At 42.7% G+C, this 19386-nt stretch overlaps 1 protein-coding gene across 5 annotated transcripts in view; it reads right to left on the bottom strand.

Annotated features, from left to right (window-relative positions):
* The window catches only part of PRDM4 (PR/SET domain 4), a 617560-nt gene that overhangs the window by 428486 nt on the left and 169688 nt on the right, over positions 1-19386 (bottom strand). For all 5 annotated transcript variants that reach the window (XM_069628794.1, XM_069628793.1, XM_069628795.1 and 2 more), the window contains one exon: positions 4027-4212. In XM_069628794.1, the coding sequence (XP_069484895.1) occupies positions 4027-4212 (186 nt within the window). The remainder of the gene's footprint in view (positions 1-4026; positions 4213-19386) is intronic.

The raw sequence follows: 19386 nt of genomic DNA, 5'->3' as shown, positions 1-19386 counted from the left end.
ACTCTGCACAGCTGTCTAATCATTAACAGCCAGCTCTAGTACAGTAATCACCCAGATTTTAAATGTTTATTGGGGCTGTCTGCAGCCACTTGCCCAAACTAGATAAACAATCTCACTCACTTAGTCTGCAGTCAAAGACTAAAGAGAAGGATCATTTCCTACCTGGGAAAAAGATGGCAAACAAAGACAGTGGGCCTCATTATGAGTCCGGCGGTAGCCGTGCCGGAAAAACCGGTAAGCTGCCGTCGGACCGGTAATACCATTCCGCCTCCGTGATTGCCGGAATCACCAGGGCATTACAACCCCAGTGACCCGGTAATTCTGGAGGTGGAATTCTGTAAATCCCCATTCTCATGGAGTGCCATATGACTCCATTGGGATGGGGACCATGGAAACACTGGTTCCGTCTATGACAGAGCTGGTGTTTCCATGTCCGCCTGCAGGCGGGTGGTGTTACTCCCGCCAGGTCAGACCTGGCGGGAGTGACACCTCCAGCCTGCAGGACTCGGAATCAGCCGGTCCGGAAACAACGGTGGCAGGAGATTTACCGCCACCGTTGTTTCTGGATCGGCTGACTTGTAATGAGTCCCAGTGAGTTTAAAAAAATTGGCCCAAACAACAAGCCTAGCCATTTTGGCCACTGTAGTGGTAAAATGGCTTCCTCGCAGTAAAAGAAACAAGAAACAAAAAGAAAATGGACACAAAAAAAGTGTAAAGATAAGCTAACAGTGCCAAAAGCCTACCTGGGCTTCACTTAACATGAGACAAACATGTACGGTGACATTTTGTTTTTATGCTAAATCTCCCTCACCTGCAAGACCCCCAGCATTTTTTGCTGGACTTGTGGATTATTTGTCTATGTTCCTGAGTGAGTGGGAATATTTTTTGGCCGCTCACCATTTCTTTTACTCTATTTATGGGAGTCCTTTTTATGACTCTATACTTTATTTGTGGAATTATGGTTTCCTATAACTTTTTGGACATCTGCATTGTTCTATTGCAGCACGCAGCACTTTCTGTGAAGTGTTGCTGGGGTGCCCCTTGGGCTTCCCTTATTTTCTCCCTTGGGTTCCTTGTGTGAAATATTTTTCAAAGGTAGAAGGATACTATGTATCCTTTCTACAATCCCCATTGTGATATCAGCACATCCCACCTTACATGGAGTGCTGAGGAGATCCACAGTATTCCCTTTCTCAATGCACCTGTAACATGTCTGTTACAGTGACAAGCTTACAATTATAACTGGTGGAATTCGACGTGTTCTAGAATGGGGTCTTCGTTCTTTATTCGCCATTTTAGTTTGCTTGTCCTTTCATGGTCCTTCAGCCATCGTGGGAGGAGGTGATCGTGGTTTGATTTTTGTCTTCGGCAACAACCCTTTGTGTAGCCTGCCTAGGCTCCAGAGTGTTTGTGAAGACAGGAAATGAGGGAGAGTTTCAAAACTCCATAGCCCTTTGTCCCCTGGCATGTCTGCCTGCCTGCCTGCCTGGAGCCAGTCCTAACTGGGAGGCTGGCTGTCCTCAAAGTACAGCCATGCCATGCCGATTGTCTGGGTTCCTGGATGGGCCTGAATCTGGAAGCTGAAGATACGTCTACCACCGGAGCTCAATACGATAAGGAAGAAGAAGAGAATGCGGCTATAGCGGATTCCAGCGACCAGAGATGCCTGCTGTGTAACCGCTGCCTCGGCTGACCCCTTTTTCCATGCAACAGAGGAGTCCCTGAACAAGACGACTCTGACCCTTACATTGGTGCGACCAATCAGTCTTAAGAAGTCCTGCAATTCCAGCCATCCCATGACAAGCTGTGACCTTCCTGGGCTGCAAACTGCAAATACGGTAGGACCTTGAGGCTGAGTGCTGTGTAACATCTTCCCATTAACGCATCTTGCTGACACTTTGGTTGACTCCTGCTGGACCTCACTAGAGTGTTGGACCAAGATAGCAAGGCAAATCGATCAGACTACGACCGTTCCACATCTGGTACCTTGAAAAAGATGCAAAATCCACAGAGCTGCGACAAGCATGAAAAATCCTTTGTTGGGAGCCTTTTCTGTTGACTGCTGCTGCAAGTTCCCATAGCACTGGAACACATCGAGGGAGCCTTCTAAGAAGTCCCTGAACACTTTGTAAAACTCTAAAGTCTGTGCTTACGTGTTGGACAAGAAATCCTCTGGAACTCTGATTTTCCTGCCTCTGTGCCTTATCCTGACCTACCCACGTTGGCCACCGGACCACCAGTGTCCCCCTACTGCCTCTGAGAACAGTCATGCCCTAGAATAGGGAAGGACTTCTAAAATATATAACTAGACATAACAAGTGCTGCAAAGTACTTACAATACTAACACATAGCAAGTAACTGGTTATCTCTAAAAAAGAATAAGTTACAAGTGTTACAAAGTCCGTTCTTACCTGTGAATTGCTTACTGCCATTCTGAAAAGTATACAAAGTTATTTACTTACCTTTGAATTGTGTTCCACTATTCTAGAAAGTTATTTTTGTGTATATTCCTGAAACAGAATAAGTTACATGTGTTGCAAATTACTTACTATTGTGGTAGGATAACTGTATTATTCCCGAAGTTACTTAGTATTGTAATGTACTTACTTGTAACATTGTTAGTATACCTATATTATTCCTAAAACTGAATAAGCAACAGTTTACTACCAATAGAGTCTGCTTATCTCGAATTGCTGTTTGCTATTCTAAAAGTCTACTAATGGGGTTTTACTCCTCTTGAATTGCATATTGCCATTCTAAATATGGTTTATACTTTGGTTTACTTACCATACATATTTTGTTGGTTTTTAGAATTGTGTTTATGACTTATAATAGCACTTCCTTTCTATAGAATTCTCATCACCCATGTATATATAAAATAAACCATTATTTTTACAATACATCAGTGTATAAGTGTTTCCTTTGACAATATGTATGCTAAATGTTCTTCATACCTTCCTACAGCCCGCTCTCCCTCCCAAGATAAGCCTGGCTACTCTGCCATTGCTACCAATATACCAGGTGGTACAGCTTTATACGAAGAGTTGGAGTTTTTGTATTGCCCAAGGTATAGTTTTATAAGGTTCCTTTGGGTAGACTCTAGAAAAACTGCCCTAACAAAACATCCATAGAGTAATAAGGAAGAGGTACCTTGTTTCCCCTCCACTAGTGTCTGTAGGTCAGTATACCATACAATACAATACAATACACCTCAGCTAGGAGTGGATTTCCCCTCTTTCCTTGCACTTGTAGTTTTAAGGGCTGGTTAGTGTCCCCAAAGCAAAACTATAAGGTAATGGTTGAGGCTAAGGAGCCCTTACTAACATAGATCTAGTCAAGATCACACAGTTTGTCAGCAGATACAACAGGGGTCCCTTTGTAAGTCAGCAAAAACGTTCTTTTTGCAGCTTTCCAAACAATGGACTTCCAGAAGGGTAAAAGGAGGCAACAATATAAACCCAATCACAAAGGTCGGCTAATAGCAGAATGGATAAAAGATGGGGATGGAAACAAACCTTGACCTACGGAGTTGCATGAGTGATGGGCAGACGGATGGTCTAGACAGTCCTCCCTTGCAATTCAATTCTATGCATTTTGGTTAGGTAGAAAGTACAATGTAAAGATAGATCACAATTATCCTTTTAACACCGATTTGACCCCTCTTTGAGATCCCAACACACTTCCAGATTTTGGTGCATAGCTTGGCTACAAGGAGTTGACCAAACATAAATGATCAAAAAACGTCTTTGGTTAACTAGTACCTGAACCCCACTGTGCATTGGACCTCAAATTAAGTTTTCCATGTATGTTTTGTTGACCATTTTAAATACTTTGCAAATCTCAGATTGTGAATTACTTTCGGCCATCTGTAGAATGAAAAATATTCACATAAAGAAAAGACACATTGCCATGGTATGACACCACGGATGACCACTGGCTCCACCCCATCAGTCATAATGCTACTGGTTCTCTTTACTAAACATGGCAGGGAAAAATAAATTGAAGAAAAGGGCATTGCTTCCTTACCAGGCAGAATGTGCCGAAAATAACTGCTCTCAAGATGTGGGTAGGGTGGAGGAGGCAGAGGGTAGTTTCTTTCTGGTAGGCCACACATCACCCCTCGATCCCCAATACCCATCGGCAGCATCAGAGACAGGGCAGATGGCAATGAGCTGAGAGAAGTGCCCAAACTTGGAATGGTAACAGGTAACCCTTAGGGGAAAAACAAAGATCAGCACAACAATAAATCCATCAGCAGGAGCAGAGCATTGCCTCACAAATGTGACAGGCACCTTGCATGGGGCGTTCCTTTGAGAAACATGAGCTGACTGGAGTCAGTCTGCAATCAAACATTCACAGGATGGTGCCCAGGACATACACTGGTACCTTCCCAGCATTCAGACATTACCATGAACATTTGGGGGGAGAGACCAGGAGGGTGAAGGGAGTAGAGAGATGAAAAGGGGGAAGGGAGGAGAGATGAAAAAGGGGAAGGGAGGAGAGATGAAAAAGGGGAAGGGAGGAGAGACAAGGGGGAGAGACTGAAGGTGGGGGTGGGAGATGAAAGGGGGACACCAAAGGGGGAGGCAGAAGAGAGTGTAGACAATGCTTCTAATCTGAAGCACAGCTATCTTGTATTCAGAAGCATGCTTAATAGTTAACCTGCCCTGTGTAAAGAAATCACTGTTTTGCTCATGAGCCAAACAGGCTCTTGTTTTTCTTGTTCTGTTACCTTGCATTTGTGTAGCGCCTCCTGCCATAGTTTATGGCTTTGAAGCGCTTTGCCTGTTAGAGAGGCAAAGGAGGAGTACAATAGAACATGGAGTAGTGGTAGGGTCAAGCAAAGTCAGCTAGATAGTTGGGATGAGGGCGAGGGATAGATAAATGCACAGGAAGGCATGAGAAGGAAAAGGAAGAGTAGCCATGTGTACAATTGGACCGAAATTATCATGGTACGCAGCACCAAGAGAAGAGATAGCTGGAGAGGAGGTGTTCTCTGCACAGGAGCAGGGGGTATGTCTGGAAATCACATTGGGTTGACCAAATCCAGGCCTCAATGGCCAGACTGACAGGTTTTCAGGATATCCCTCAATATTCAGGAGAAAAAAAATGTACATACATTTAGAATCATTGTATGCAAATCTACCTCATGAATATTAATGAGGGTTATCGTGAAAATCCGAAATGTTTCCGGCCCTCGAGGCCTGGGGTTGGACAACAGTTTACAGCATGGTGAGCCTGGGCATGCTGAAGCTGGCAAAGCGTTTACCTCCCTAGGCCCCAACAACATTTGGGAGGGGTTGTATGTCAGAAATCCGAAATTGCCAGGTTTGTAAAAGCTCCCTGAAAAGAGCAAAAAATAAAACTCAAATTTTTTGGTGTTAGGTAAGAATTAGTACAGTCCAACTGTTGAGGACTACAAAAGACATATCTGCTTGGTATTAGGTAACCCACCTTTTAATATAGGCCTGTACTACACAGGTTGGTAGTGTGACTGAGCAGCCAGGCTTACCTTAAGAGGGGTAATGTGAGCTGTACAATTGAAATCAGTAAGTACAAGTAGCCAAGTAACACTTACACACAAAGTTATATATATATATTTATAATATACACAAGGTTTAAATAGCGTTATTTAAAAAGCGTCATTTACTAGTAACATTCAATCAAAGACAAGAAAAGTTTATGAATACTTTTCTTATGCCAACACATATTTCAGCACTTGGTGTGACTTCAGTTAAGGTCGATATCGCACTTATTTTCAGTTACCAATTCAGTTATTGAGTTGTTTAAGGAATGAAAGGTTACAATAAGATTTAGAACTTACTTTCAACAGTTTGTAAAACAATTACAATCTCCTAAAGTGAGGCAGGTAAACTTTTATCACTGCATTAATAGTGTCAACAATTATAACCTACGAGTACTGCCAAAGCCAGTAGGATCAGAGGAATGCCTTTAGGGAGCTAGGACAGCCAAAGTCAATGGACAAAGAAAGTCAATAGTTCTGATGCACTTCTTCTTAGATAAAGTCTTGACAATGTTAGTAAGTTCAGAAGAAATCACAGTAACTCAAGTGAGCTACTTTGTAGAGAGCACAAGCTGTTAGGCCAATGAAGGCGAGTTGAGATCAACTCCAAAAAGTACTTCGCAAGATAGGAAGCACAACTTATGGCTAAAAGGTGAACACCCCAAGCCCCACAGTACCTGCGATTCGAAGAAAAAATGTTCCAGCTGGATTCCTCATTGCTAGAGCTTGGCAGACCCTTGTTCCTGGACCTTGCTGGTGGTGACGAAAGGGAGAACTTCTAAGGGGCTCCTGCAGCAGTACTCGGGAGAGGGACTCCTCAGCAATGGATTTCCTTTGTTTTAGCGGCACTTCTGTGTTTTTCCGCCTTTTCCTCTGTGTCAAATGAAGAACGAAAACTCTGGTCGGAAGAAGCTTGCTCCCTTGGTCCGGGATTCTTCTGGTGAGGGGACTCTGGATCAAGATTTCCTGCTTCTGTAGGGTCCTCTGGATGCCCACGAAGATTTGGACGGATTCGGACTTCGCAAGACAATGCACTTGTCAATGGTCACAGGAGCCCTTGCATTGGGCTTCTGCAGCTGGTGAGGCACAGCGAGTCGGGGGATGCGCCAAATGGAAGTTTGTCTTGAGGCTAGTTGGTCCCACCAGCCCACGGGAGGAAGTAGTCCCGTACGGGTCTTCCCAGTCGATATGAAAACGGGGTCAGCACAGCTGCAGGGCTTCACCAGGCACTTCACGGTCCAGAATGGTGCTCCTGGCATCTCGTCACATCTTCGGATGTTCCTCTCCAGTGGTCGACTGCCTCTAGTCCCAAAAACCTTGCTTTTTATGCGATTTCCCATTTATTCACAGCCTATGCTGTCAATCACACAGCAGGGTGAAAGGACAGCCAGCCAGTTAATCAGGACGGGTTTCACTCAGGCGCACCTAGAGACAAAGGACAGGAAAGTTTCAGGACCCTCCCTCACTTCCTGCCTTTCCAGACACACGAGAGCCTGGGCAGGCTTCAGGGCTGAAGCCCCCCCAAAGGCAAAAAAACACAAAGGACACAAACCGGCTTCAACTAAGAGTAGAAGCCCAAAGAAACTAACAAACAGAAAATGCTAAAAACAGAGGACAGAGGACATTTTGGGAAAATGGTCACCCATGGCTGCAGCCGAGGGTTCAGCCAGCAGTAACAATACACACTAGTAGTACAATTAAACCACTGCTACCAGCCATTTAAATGTATGTTAGTGTAACATAAAATGTTAGATGAGAAGTGGGATAGGGAATTACTAAGTAACCCCCCAGCACTCTGTTAGGGAGAATTCCCCTAGTGAGTCCCCCAGCAGCTTTGCTGGATTTTTGGGGTTTGTTTTTTTCTCCTGCTAAGAGTGAGACTCTTTTCCTCCCACTCCTAGGCATGATTTGAGGTATGTCTGACTTTTTGTGTGCTTATGGACTATGTTTTTTTTTACTCCATTGGGTATCATCTGTTTTTGTGTGTGTGTTACACAGCACCCTCAGTGCAGTAACACAGGGGTGTCATAGTGACCCCCAAGCATAGACTCCATACCCTGGGACCGACTACTGTCTCCCAGGGCATGTAAAGTCACCATTGACTTTACTAGTCCAAAATTGTGAACAGAACCAGTACAAACCATCATATTGTGGAAGTACTGGAAGGGGTTAATTCGATTGCCCCTGGGTCTGTTTCCAAGGGGGCACTGACCAGTCCCCCCCTTGTCGAGTTTCTGGCTAGTGGCAGTGGTTACCACGCAAAATATTCAAACGGAATATTTCCTATGGGATTTTCCCATGGATTTTAAACGCACCACTTTTTGGTGCAATGTTAAAGATACCGCCGGTTTATTCATTTAATATTAAATTACTGGTTGGGTCTTTTTGCCAGAACTCTCTTCTAAAATGGCGTTCGTGTCGGTCTCTGTAACTCCAACCAAGGTCGGGCCCTTTGTTCCACTTTTTGGCGGGCTTCTCCACAGAAGCCGTCCAACTGGTGCCACTCTGCCTGGGTTCCACAGGATGTGCAGGTGGGGGAATTGGCACCCTGGACTGCGTTGCCTTAGCAACCCAAGTCGCACTCTGTTCTGATTGGGCCACTGGTGAGCCGCCCGGCTCACCACTTAGCATGTTTGAGTGACAGCTAGGCTGTTGAATGGGTTTTTTTCTGCATAAAAGCAGGGCTTTTGGGACTGGAACTTCAGAAGTCGCCACAGGACCTAAGAAATCCGAAGAGGGGAGAAGCTGAGCCATCTGCAACGACAACACCACCGGTGGAGCCCTGCTGCAATGACCTCCCCACCTTTCCCGACGACAAGAGAAGATCTTCTGCTGAAAGAGTCTTCTCCCTATGAGCTGGTGGGATCAACCAGTTCGCCATTTCACCTTCCAGGACGTCTCTTGGTCGAATCGCCCGTGCCAAGCACCCCGGCGGCCTGATAGCCAAGCTGCACCACTGTGACCGTGAATACCAGGAACGCACCTTTTAATCGACGAACTCCGCGGCTGGTTTCTTCCCTGGGCAGTGCAACGACTCCAAGTTTCCTCCTCGACGAGTTCCTCTCTTCCCCTGGTCGAAACCACAAACTGCACCTGCTGCCAGGAAGAACTGCCACCGTTGGAGCTTCCTCAACTTTAAAGGTACTGTGTTCCACCTGGCCCCCTTTCTTCGGTTTGCCCAAGGTGACCCTTAAATCCTTGGCTTTCCAACTGGGTTGGCCCCCAAACCTTCTACCTTTATCTTTTGAACCACCCCAACCTCTTTTGAACATTTCTAGAAAGACTTGAATGCATTTCGCAACTGTGTGATCTTGGGAACATTTCTCCTTGCTCCATTTAAAGTGGGCCTGGCCTATGAACTTTGGCTCTACAGTAGATTCTGCCTTCACTAACTTGTTTTGGTCTTTTAAAAGTGTTGGGAACGGTTCTATTTTTATGACCTGCCTTTTTCTCTCCCTTTTACTTAATTATTGGTGTGCCATCTAAGTTACGCGCTCACCTCTGTTTTGATTAAAAGTGGTGTTTTGACTTAGATTTGTCTAATAATTCTTAAGGGAGGTGTGTATACTTTTCTGATTGTGTTTTGAACTTGCTTTGATTAATAGTGCTAGTGTATTTTCTAAAGTGTGTGTTAAATAATTATATACTTTTGATACAAAGCTGTGGTCAGTGTTTGCGTGTTCTACTGTGTTTTTGGCCCTATTGTGTATCCTCTGTATACTGCCTAACTCTTCAGCTACCAGGTAAATCTGGGTTGTACAGACTGCTACCAATTGGGTTTACTGCTTACTCCTGTAGTCTTAATCTTTTTGCAGTGTTCCCCAGGGGAACTGCACAGGATTCTGCCTAACACACTCCACATATGGTGGTGTGTGCTGGTCCCACAAAGAAAAATGTAAGACAGGGATTATCTTACTATTTTTGGGAACGGTAGGTCAAAGAAAATGTATTTAAACATTCAGAGAAGTCCAATGGAGTTCAGTGGCACTGCAACTAAGGTGCTGTGTGTCACAATACAAAAAGCAGATGCCTATGCAGTTTTTCAGACTCCAAAAAACAGCAACACAAAAATCCTAGTCAGGAAAAATACAGAAGGTCCCACTCAGGAGGATAAAAATCACAAGCCCCAAGTCAGCAAAAGAGCAGGGAGCGGTGTCTCCAAGGTTGATGGGAATTAGCACAGAAATGAAAATTCTCCCAAATATTTGGTTTTTCATGTATGTCATGGTAACCAAAACCCTAGACACGTGTGCAAAGTGCTAATGTCCAGACTTTGGGCCTTCCACAGTGTCATGGGGAGCCAAGGCATGTAGAAAACCATGCCCAAGAAAACACAGCATGCAAAGCCCATCTTACTTACTCCCCTATGCCAGATTCTACATATGGGAAAGCTGGAAGGAAAATATGGGCATATTTAACTGAGGGTGGAATTATCATTATGGCCTTATTGGGAGCAGAAGCCCAGTCCAGCCTTCCTAGAGGTTGCAGAGTCTGCCTAGGGTTGGTCAAACTAGTGAATCTTCCAGTGTCATGATGAGCATGTTGAAGCCTGACCAAGAAAATAGAAATGGCAAAGCCCTTCTGCTTACTTACATAGGGCCCAAACAATGTTTGTGAGGGGTTGTATGTCAGAAGCTGTAAATTATGGGTGTTTTATTTTTGTTGCAACAACTCTCGTAAACTATGCTCGCCCTTGTAGAAATATACTGAATTGTGAGACCCCTGGTAAGATTTACTGTGTAATCTGGAAAGGCTCAGTTTAATGTACATGCTCTCTTAGGAATGCAAGCCCTTCTCAATGATAGGCACATGGTGTTGTTCAGAGGCGTTGCTGTGGGGATTGCAGGGGGGGGCTAAGGGGGATATAGCCCCGGGTGTTTTGGTTGTAGCCCAGGATAGAATCTCAGAAGCTACAACCAAAAGGCCCCTAGTCCCGACAGTTCCGACATGGTGGTGTTTATGCTACAGAATTCTCAGAGACTAGGAGACATCACAGCACGCCCCACCCAGATACAGCGTGGCACACCATTGATAAGCTTTTTCTGATGTATATGCACTTTTCTCTGCAACAGCAAATATTTACGCATTTAATTAAACACTTGTTGGACGCAAATATGATGCACCATCCGACAATAATTTCTTATTGTACGCCCATGATGAGGACTATAAATGCAGATGCATACGTTTAATAACGAGAACTTTATATCGATTCCAGTATACTGGTCTGGGTATTAGATTTCTTCCATCCTTTGTTAGAGCAGGCATTGTCAGAGGTCCACAGCAAGAGGAGATTTCCTCAGGGACTCGAACTGGTGCTTTGACTCTGATGTCTGAAAACGCAGTCTGAAGCATCTGCTTCGGGACGGTGTTCTCCGTTGTGAAAATCGTTTCCACGGTTAAGTAATAGGCACAGAGTGCTTGTTCTTGCTTGCAGGATTGGTAGTTGCCCTAGGGACTCCATAGGATGCTTAATAAGGGTTTAAACTCTGATCTACCTGGCTCATCTTTTTCCTTTAACTCACAACTATACCCTGCCTTTGTCTCCTTGTTTTCTTTGGCACATTAGTGAAAGACGAGCAAGGGAGTGAAGTTAAAATGTTAAAACCTTGTGGAAAGCCCTTTCTTTACCTTCACCACCTGATGAATCAGAGACTGCCCCAATGTGTATTTATGAGCAGTGTACATGGATTATGGGTTAAGAAATTGAATGTTCAGTGGCACAATGATACCGATCACCCATTCAAGTGGTTGATTACTGGGCCTTTTGACTGGCAGAGAATAGGCGCAGTTGTGGAAATGTTGAGGATTAAAAAATGTCAAAAATATTACGCTGCCCAATATCGTGTTGCTACAATATGGAAGAAGGAAACAGTGAAAAGGAGGGATACATTAAGACATTTTAAATGGTGTGATAAAAAGGTTGGGAAAGAAAAACAAGGATTAAAAAGATGACCGACGTTTGCCAACCTAGTCAAACCTCCATATGCAAACACTTATGGTACCAATGTGACCACAGATCGGGTGGAGGTCGTCCTCCCCTTCCTAGCGCTCAGCTTCTAGACACACATGGTGGGGGCAGCTTGCAAGAAGTCGAAGCAGCGTTGCAGGCGACCGCATCAGTGCAGGCACCATCATGACATGTAAACAAAAAACTGCAGGAGGTAGAATGTAGGACAGCAGTTTGACCCTTAGTGCTCCAGCGAGGACAACAGGATATCAAGATCCTTCGACTAGTAGACAGCCTGCTAGAGAAACAAAGTGCATTTTAATTTATTATTGCTTGTAGATCACAACTCACGGGGAAAGAAAGAGGGGGTGCCCATTTTAAGTAAAGAAACAGGAGAGAAGACTCACCCTCTCTTCACCCAATAACAGAATAGTGATGGTGCTGGCTTGAAGCCATAGGAAACGCTTACCAAAGAACAGAGTAAGCTATATAAGTGACAGGGAGGACTATCCATCCTCTGCCGAAAATAGGGCATCACAACATTCGCAGAATGTGACCAGTCTTAAGCCACTAGGGAAATTAATAAAGTAGTGGATGATATTGAAGTAAAAGTTTACAGCGCATGGGCAGTGTGGGATTTAATGACAACCCAGATAAATGCATTACTCAGTTTATAGATTATTTCCTCACCACTTTACAAGGACAGAGATAATTGGGCTTAAGACAAAGACATTACCTCAACAGTTATTGTTGGCTCCAAATTATAGGGACTTAATGGCAAAATAGGTACCGTACAGCAGCTAAATAACAGATTGTAATGAACTATTTCCAAAGAAACCCCTGCAGCACTTAGAAGCCTGTGTATTTAGTAAAGAGGATACAGCTCATCTTTTTATAGATAGATGTATGGGTGAACCTACTACTGCAGAGGACTCAAAACTTCATCCTTTTGTTTGGACTCATCGGTTGAGCACCGTCCAGCACCAATAACACAAACAATGCCACAGTCGGATGCGAGGACTGGTGTTAGGACAGTTTTTCAAATGTCCTAACAAGACTTCATCAAAACCATACCTGAGGCAGTACATTAGCTCCACTCTTAGTATAAGGCTGTACCACCTGAGAATGTAGGTATCATGGAAAGAGCAGTCAGGCTCATCTTAGAAGGGAGAGAAGGAAGCAGCTTGGTACAAAGAAATTGGAGCAGTACAAAGAAACACAAACACTATGTATTGTAAAAAATAAATGGTTTCTTTTAATACAAGTAGGCGCAGATAAATCTTGGGGGGGGGGGGGGGGGAAGCCTTAAGATACTCAATGACAAGTATTAACACACAATAACTATTTTTGAATGCACTCAGCAATTCAAGGAAAGTAAAATCCAATTACACTTTAAGACATAAGGTCTTTCAAGGTAAGTAATGGACCCTTTGACTATTTTGGAACTGCTCAAAGCAGTTTCAGTGTTAGCTTAATAGCTGCTGCTCTTCTAAACTTGTAAGTAACCATTTGCTTTTAAGAGGGGCTTCAAGCAACTCAGAGGCAGTTATTACCTCAAGGACAGTTTTGGGTCTGTATAAAGCAGATCAGGGAAAGCAACACCGTATGGTACACCTTGAGAAGAACACAATGTTATTCAAGGTAGGTAAACCCCATTGGTAAGCTTGTACATTCAGTTAAGCAATGATAAAACAGTACCAACACTTATTACCTTTCAGAAGGGGGAAACACCGTTCAAAATAAGTAAAGCAACATATACACTTTTTAGAGGGGCAGAATGCAACTCATAAGGTAAGCATAAACATAATGATACTTTGTACATTTTTGTTTTCCAGAGATAAAGTTACCACACTAATTCTTTAAGCAAGTAAGTACTTTTAAACTGGTTATACTTTTCAAGACAGAAGCCTTTTCTTATTCAGTCCTACCCTAAGTCTATTGCACAAGTTCTCTCAGAGGCAGAAGAGGGACCCTAGACGTCTACGTGGCAGCTGTAGGCAGGGTGAAATAGGTTTGGTTTCAATTGCAGGAAAGTCAACGTTCCAAAGGAGATCTTCTTTAACAAGTGAGTCTTAATTTCAGAGTTAGTTACAAGTGTTCAGGGACTTCTGAGAAGGCTCCCTGTAGGTGTTCCAGCAATAGGCCTGGGCAAGTGGTAAGGGCAAACATCCAACCACACAAATTAACTCCTCTGCCTCACAGGAGGCACACCAGACTTAGATAAGTTATACCCAAGCCCACACAGTACCTTAGGAGAAAAGAAGAGGTGGATGCCTTCAGGATGCAGCAGCACAGGACCCGGTCCCTGGATGCCTGGTCTGGAGACGAAATAACTGGACACTGGAAGATAACTTGCAGCAGCTGTCATCAGAGGAGGCTTCCAGCAATGGATACTTCATGGATTCTCGCAGCTCTGTGGATTTGGCGCCTCTTTACAGCAGCCAGAGGAAGTACTAATATAACGTTGGTCGGAGTCTATTCACTCTCTCGGTCCTGCACTCTGGTGAGGGTTCTTCAGTGATTCGAATTTTGTCTCTAGACAGCAAGGAGGAGGCCACCAAAGTTTTGGACGGATTCATACTTCAGAAGACCATGCAACGCACAATGGCTCGAGGTCCTAGGGTATCACAGCCCAGCAAGGTCGCAGCATGTCATGGGATGGCTCAAAATGCAGGTCTTCTTGAGGAGACTTGGTGGATCTCACCGGCCTCTGGGTAGAATTAGTCGCATTCAGGAGCCCCAGGTCGATAAAGGAAGTGTTACAGCAGGCCCCTGTTACACAGCAGGCTCTCTGGTCGCTGGAAATCGAAACAGCTGCCCTTTCTTCATCTTGAGCTCCAGGAGGTCTACTTGTCAGCAGCTTCCAGGTTCAGAGTATTTATCAGGAACTACAGCACAACTTCTGCAATCTCTCCCTGCAGTTTACAGAAAAAGGTGGCCTGGCTGTCTAATCAGGAAAGCCCCCTCCCCCTTGGGACTTGGTTCCCTTCAGCCAAGGCGGAAGACAAAGGGCTGCAGAGTTTTGGACTCCTCCCTTGCTTCCTGCCTTCTCAGACACTCTGGAGCCTGGGCGGGAAATACAAAGGATGCCCACGAAGACAGAGCTTCCACTGAGGTCGTTCTCGCCAAAAATCGCAGAAGATGATCTCAGAAACTACAGGCAAACAAGAAATGGCAAATAAAAAGAAGGAGCCCACCATTTTAGAAAAATGGTGGCCCTTTTGTGCATTACTGAGGCCGATTTAACAGCCTGCGAGTAAGACTAAAAAGTCACTAAAGGTAAAACTACTGCCACCAGCCATTCAACTAAACTTGCAATTGTAACACAAATGTTACAGGTAAGTAAGCAAGGGGATACATATATCCCCCCAGCACTCCACACAAAGTGGGTTGTGCTGGCTTACTATGTAAAATGTAACAGGGGATGAAAATCCCTCTTAGCTACTTGGGAACACTAGTTCACCAAAGTACATGAAAAAGAAATTAACAGGGGAGCCCAAATGGGCAACCCAGCCTAAGCCCACAAGTTATAGGAAACTATTACTCCAACCAAACACTATGCAGAGACATAAAAAGGTCACCCATAAAAAGAGTAAAAGACTAGGTGAGAGGGGAAAAAGATTCCCACTCATCTAGGGACAAGGTAAAATAATGACCATGTCCAAGCAAAACGTTCTGGGGTTGACACGTCAGGAAGATTTATCATAAATATGAAAATCTGACCCAATAACTGAGACTTTGTGACAGCTTACTTGCATGCTCATCATCATCATCTTAAACAGAATTTTTTTACGATAAAGAGGAAAAGAAAGACTTTGCATTTTAGATACAGGCTTACAAACACAATGAAAATATAGGTTTCTAGCAGCAGCTGGCTGGACACCCAAGGGCAATTAAATATAAATGGGGCACCAGGATATCTATTACTTCAGTCATTCCTGGTTATATACAAGATAAATAGGGTATGCTAAGGCCGAAAGTAAATTCTCTAATACACAGGAAGCTAACTCTTTGTCAACTATGCAGAGAAATAATTCAATTCTCTCGATTCAAAGCACCTTCTTCAAACTGAAAACATTTTATCATTTAGAATCAATAAAATTTTCTATTTTATAGACAACTGATATGTAAATTTATAAAACCTAGTATGGTTAAAATATATAAAAACTTTAGGCATAGATAGACCTTATAGAGAAAAATATATATTACAGAAACTACATATACACAGGATCAGACAATATTACAACATTTAAATCATTCACAGATTTGGTACATTCTTATACATAACAATTCATAGTGATGAAATAACAAACATGAACAGATCCTTAATTATCTTTTTCATAGTCTACTGTCCCAATATATTTCTTTGCTTTAGACTGGTTCTCAATTATTTCAGGAAATTCTTCATGGGGATTTCTGGTTCTGTAAATAAGACAATTGGGAGGGGTGGGGGTACTCTCATCTGCTTCCTTATTTTTTAGTTTCCTGTGTTAGAGATACAAATGAACTCTTATGCTGAAATGTTCATTGTATTTATTTGAATAATTCAATTACTCTTTTGATCACTATAATTAGTTCAAATCTAATATTAAATCTCCTCTCTCAAAAAAGACTAACATATCCACTTTGTAGATATTCGAATTAGGTTTTGGTGAAGATAATATCCTTCTTAATATCTCTTCCTATAATGATGTGTTATTTATATAGCACCTTAATCCAAAGCGCTATATAATAACAAAGGAATCCGATGGAACATCACTACCTCTTAGGATTGTAGCTTGGACAAGTCAATTCAGTTATTTTAACATTCTCACTTTGAGTGGATTTTCACTTACTTTGAGATTTAAGGTGTGTAAAGTCATACCTTTGTTGCTTGAAGGTGAAGCATTACCTTCTAATCCTTCAATGATAAATGTAACCTTGTTTGCGCAGCTATCTGTAAGCAAATAATAGTGCTGATCAAACACTGACTCTTAATAAAGGACAGTGCACTATTCTTACTACGTATAAATATGTGTCTGTCATAACTTATTGCAAAGCTAATTGCGGATTTAAAATTGGGCTGCGACTTACTTCCAATGTATAGCCTTTGCTAATCCATATATTCCATTCTGTAGGTATGTAGTAGCTACTAGATACCTCTTAATTTAAGTCTTCTGTCACTTCTTGATCGTATACCGCACTCTCCATTTTCACAGAAGTACTTCGCTTCTGTGAAATAAAACCAAACAAACGTTGAGAAGGATGGTCAGAGTCAGTATCTTACTGTATGGGTATTGCTGCATAAGCAATTGATCTAGTGCAAGGATTCAGAATATCGCTTTACGCACTTACCTTAGTGGTGAGGTTTAATTTGCAAACTGTTGATCTTCGCACCGCCGGAAGCGCTAATGCTCAGCTTTCCATGTCTCGTGTTACTGCACTAAATAGTCCCTTTTTGCTTTCTCTACTGTTGAACTAGCAGTGGCACATGGAGGTCATCTTTAAAGGTCTCAAAGATACTGAACCTTATTAAAATTCTTTATTGACTCAACAAAAGGGTGTTAAATCTGAGTAAATTGTTTCACTTATCGCTCTAATTGCATTGTACATTAAGCTCAAGAGGCTTCCGAGTGAATATTCTTTGGTAATAAAGATGAATCGTTGCATCTATGTTTTCACTAAGCCAATCAAGGTTTTCATTTAGTTGTATGTCTGCTTGTAAGGTAAATAAGGTTCATGTCTTTCTTACTTAATCTTTTTTATCTAGATATTTGTTGCATTAATTTTCTTAAGTATGGACCATTTAAGGTCCTCACTTTTATGGTTAGCCATCATAAAGTGGCCTACCATCGGTGCAGTGACTATATTGTTCCTTGTACAGCTCTTATGCTCTCCTATCCGTACTTTGATTTTATGCTCTGTTTTGCCAATGTACATTCTCTTGCAAGGACACCATATAATATAGATAACCCACAGTGTTACAATTAGTGAAGCTACATTGGTGCCAACAGTCTTTTAGTTCAATATCTAAGACTGTAGTTCTTTCTGTTTGTGCACAGCATCTACAGCTACTGCATGCACTGTGTCCAACAGGTTTTTTCATGCCCCATTGTTCAGTGATGGTCTTCTGTTTCTTTGTTTGATCCGAGATATCGTTGGAGGTCAACATTTCTTTATGATTTTTGCCTCTTCTGTAAGCACATAATAGTGCATGTATTGGATTTAATCCTCACAAAAGAATATGCCAATTTTTTAATATTTTCTTTACTTGGTTTGTTTTAGAGTTTAATGTGCTCACAAAAACAAATGTCATCATTCTTTTGATTGTTTTTATTGATTCTTTGATGTTCTAATAGGGCTCCACGATGATTGTTGGATGCACGTTTCGAATGCTTGTTTGACTACCTTTCTTGGATAACCTCTGTCTTTTAAATTGTTACTTAGAGACACTGCTTCTTTGTCAAATTCAGCTTTATTCAAACTATTAAGTTTTAAGCGTAAAAATTAAACAAAAGGTAAATTATCTCATAGATGCTTAGGGGCTTAGGGTGGAAACTACTGTATGTTTATGTAAGTGCTTTTATGGAATGGTTTGACCTTCAAAGTATTATTTTCAGTGTCTAAGTAGATCGTTATATCCAGAACGTCTATTTGTTCTTTACTGTCATTAGTACATTTCAGAAATTGATTTCGATTATTGAGCCACTCTAGGAAAGATTGCAGACTTTTGTCATCGCCGTGCCAGATCATTAGTAAATCGTCTATATATCTTTCCCACAATTTAATAGGCTCTCGGAATGGATTTTTCCGTTTCAAGATTACGTTGCTTTCTAAACTATCAACATATAAGATAGCTAGTGTTGGTGCCACTGCCGACTCCATGGCAGTACCACGGATTTCTTGATAGGAAGTCTCGTTGAACTGAAAATAATTTTCTGTCAATGCCATGTTAGTGCACCATAAAATTAACGAGTTAGGGGTCATTCCTTCCTCTCTGTTGCTTAGTAATAGCTCTTCCACCATGTTAAGTGTATCCTCCCGTAGAATCTTTGCGAACAGAGAGATTATGTCCAAACCCACTAGTATCTCCTTTTTGTTATCAAATGGATACTCTTCGATAAGATTAATTACACTTTTGGTGTGTTTTATGTAAGAAGTCATTTTAAACACAAATCCTTTTAGGAAGTGGTCGGCCAATTTAGATAAAGGCTCCAATAAGAGACCTGTACCTGAGACTATAGGTCTACCTGGCTGTTTCTCTAAAGTTTTATGGACTTCAGGCAAGGTGTAGAACTTGGGAATACTAGGGTTAGGCGTAACCAAAAATTCAGACTCTTTTTTAGTTATTGATCGCCGTTGGTATGGTTTCCTACTTTATTAACTATCAGGGGTAGTAGTTGCTCTGTCGGGTCTGTTTCTAACTTTTTGTAAACAGTGGTATCGCAGAGTTGGTTCAAGCATTCTCCTAAGTAGACTTCACAACACCCAAGGGGACAGCACAGGGGTGGCGGGAGCGCAGAGGGAATAGAAATTGGAAGGTCTCCCCCCCCCCCCTTGATACCTATGCAGCTGTCTCCTCAAATGCTTTCCTTAAACACCTTTTGGTCCACCACAGTTTAACAGGGGAGGAAATGGAACACAGTGGGATACATGTCTCTGATGTAGTGGAAGAGGGAACTGGGCTTGCAGCTGTACAGCAGTCATCCCTTGCAACAGGGTGGATCATTCATTACCCCTGGTCAAAATCCCTTTTCCCAACCTTTTAACCCCATTCCAGATTCAAACCACACCTTAACTTGGTTACCAGATGCGGACACAGGCACAAGCTCCGCAGCAACCCATCCAGATTAAACAAGCACACAATCATCAGGCCGCTGAGTCAGCGCCCAGATTTCTGCAGATTGTGACGGACACCCAAAGAATATGCTTCTCA

The sequence above is a fragment of the Ambystoma mexicanum genome, chromosome 12 (assembly GCF_040938575.1).
Source record: "Ambystoma mexicanum isolate Mex_15411 chromosome 12, UKY_AmexF1_1, whole genome shotgun sequence".
Classification (NCBI taxonomy): Eukaryota; Metazoa; Chordata; class Amphibia; order Caudata; family Ambystomatidae; genus Ambystoma; species Ambystoma mexicanum.
This window is presented reverse-complemented; position numbering and strand designations above follow the sequence as displayed.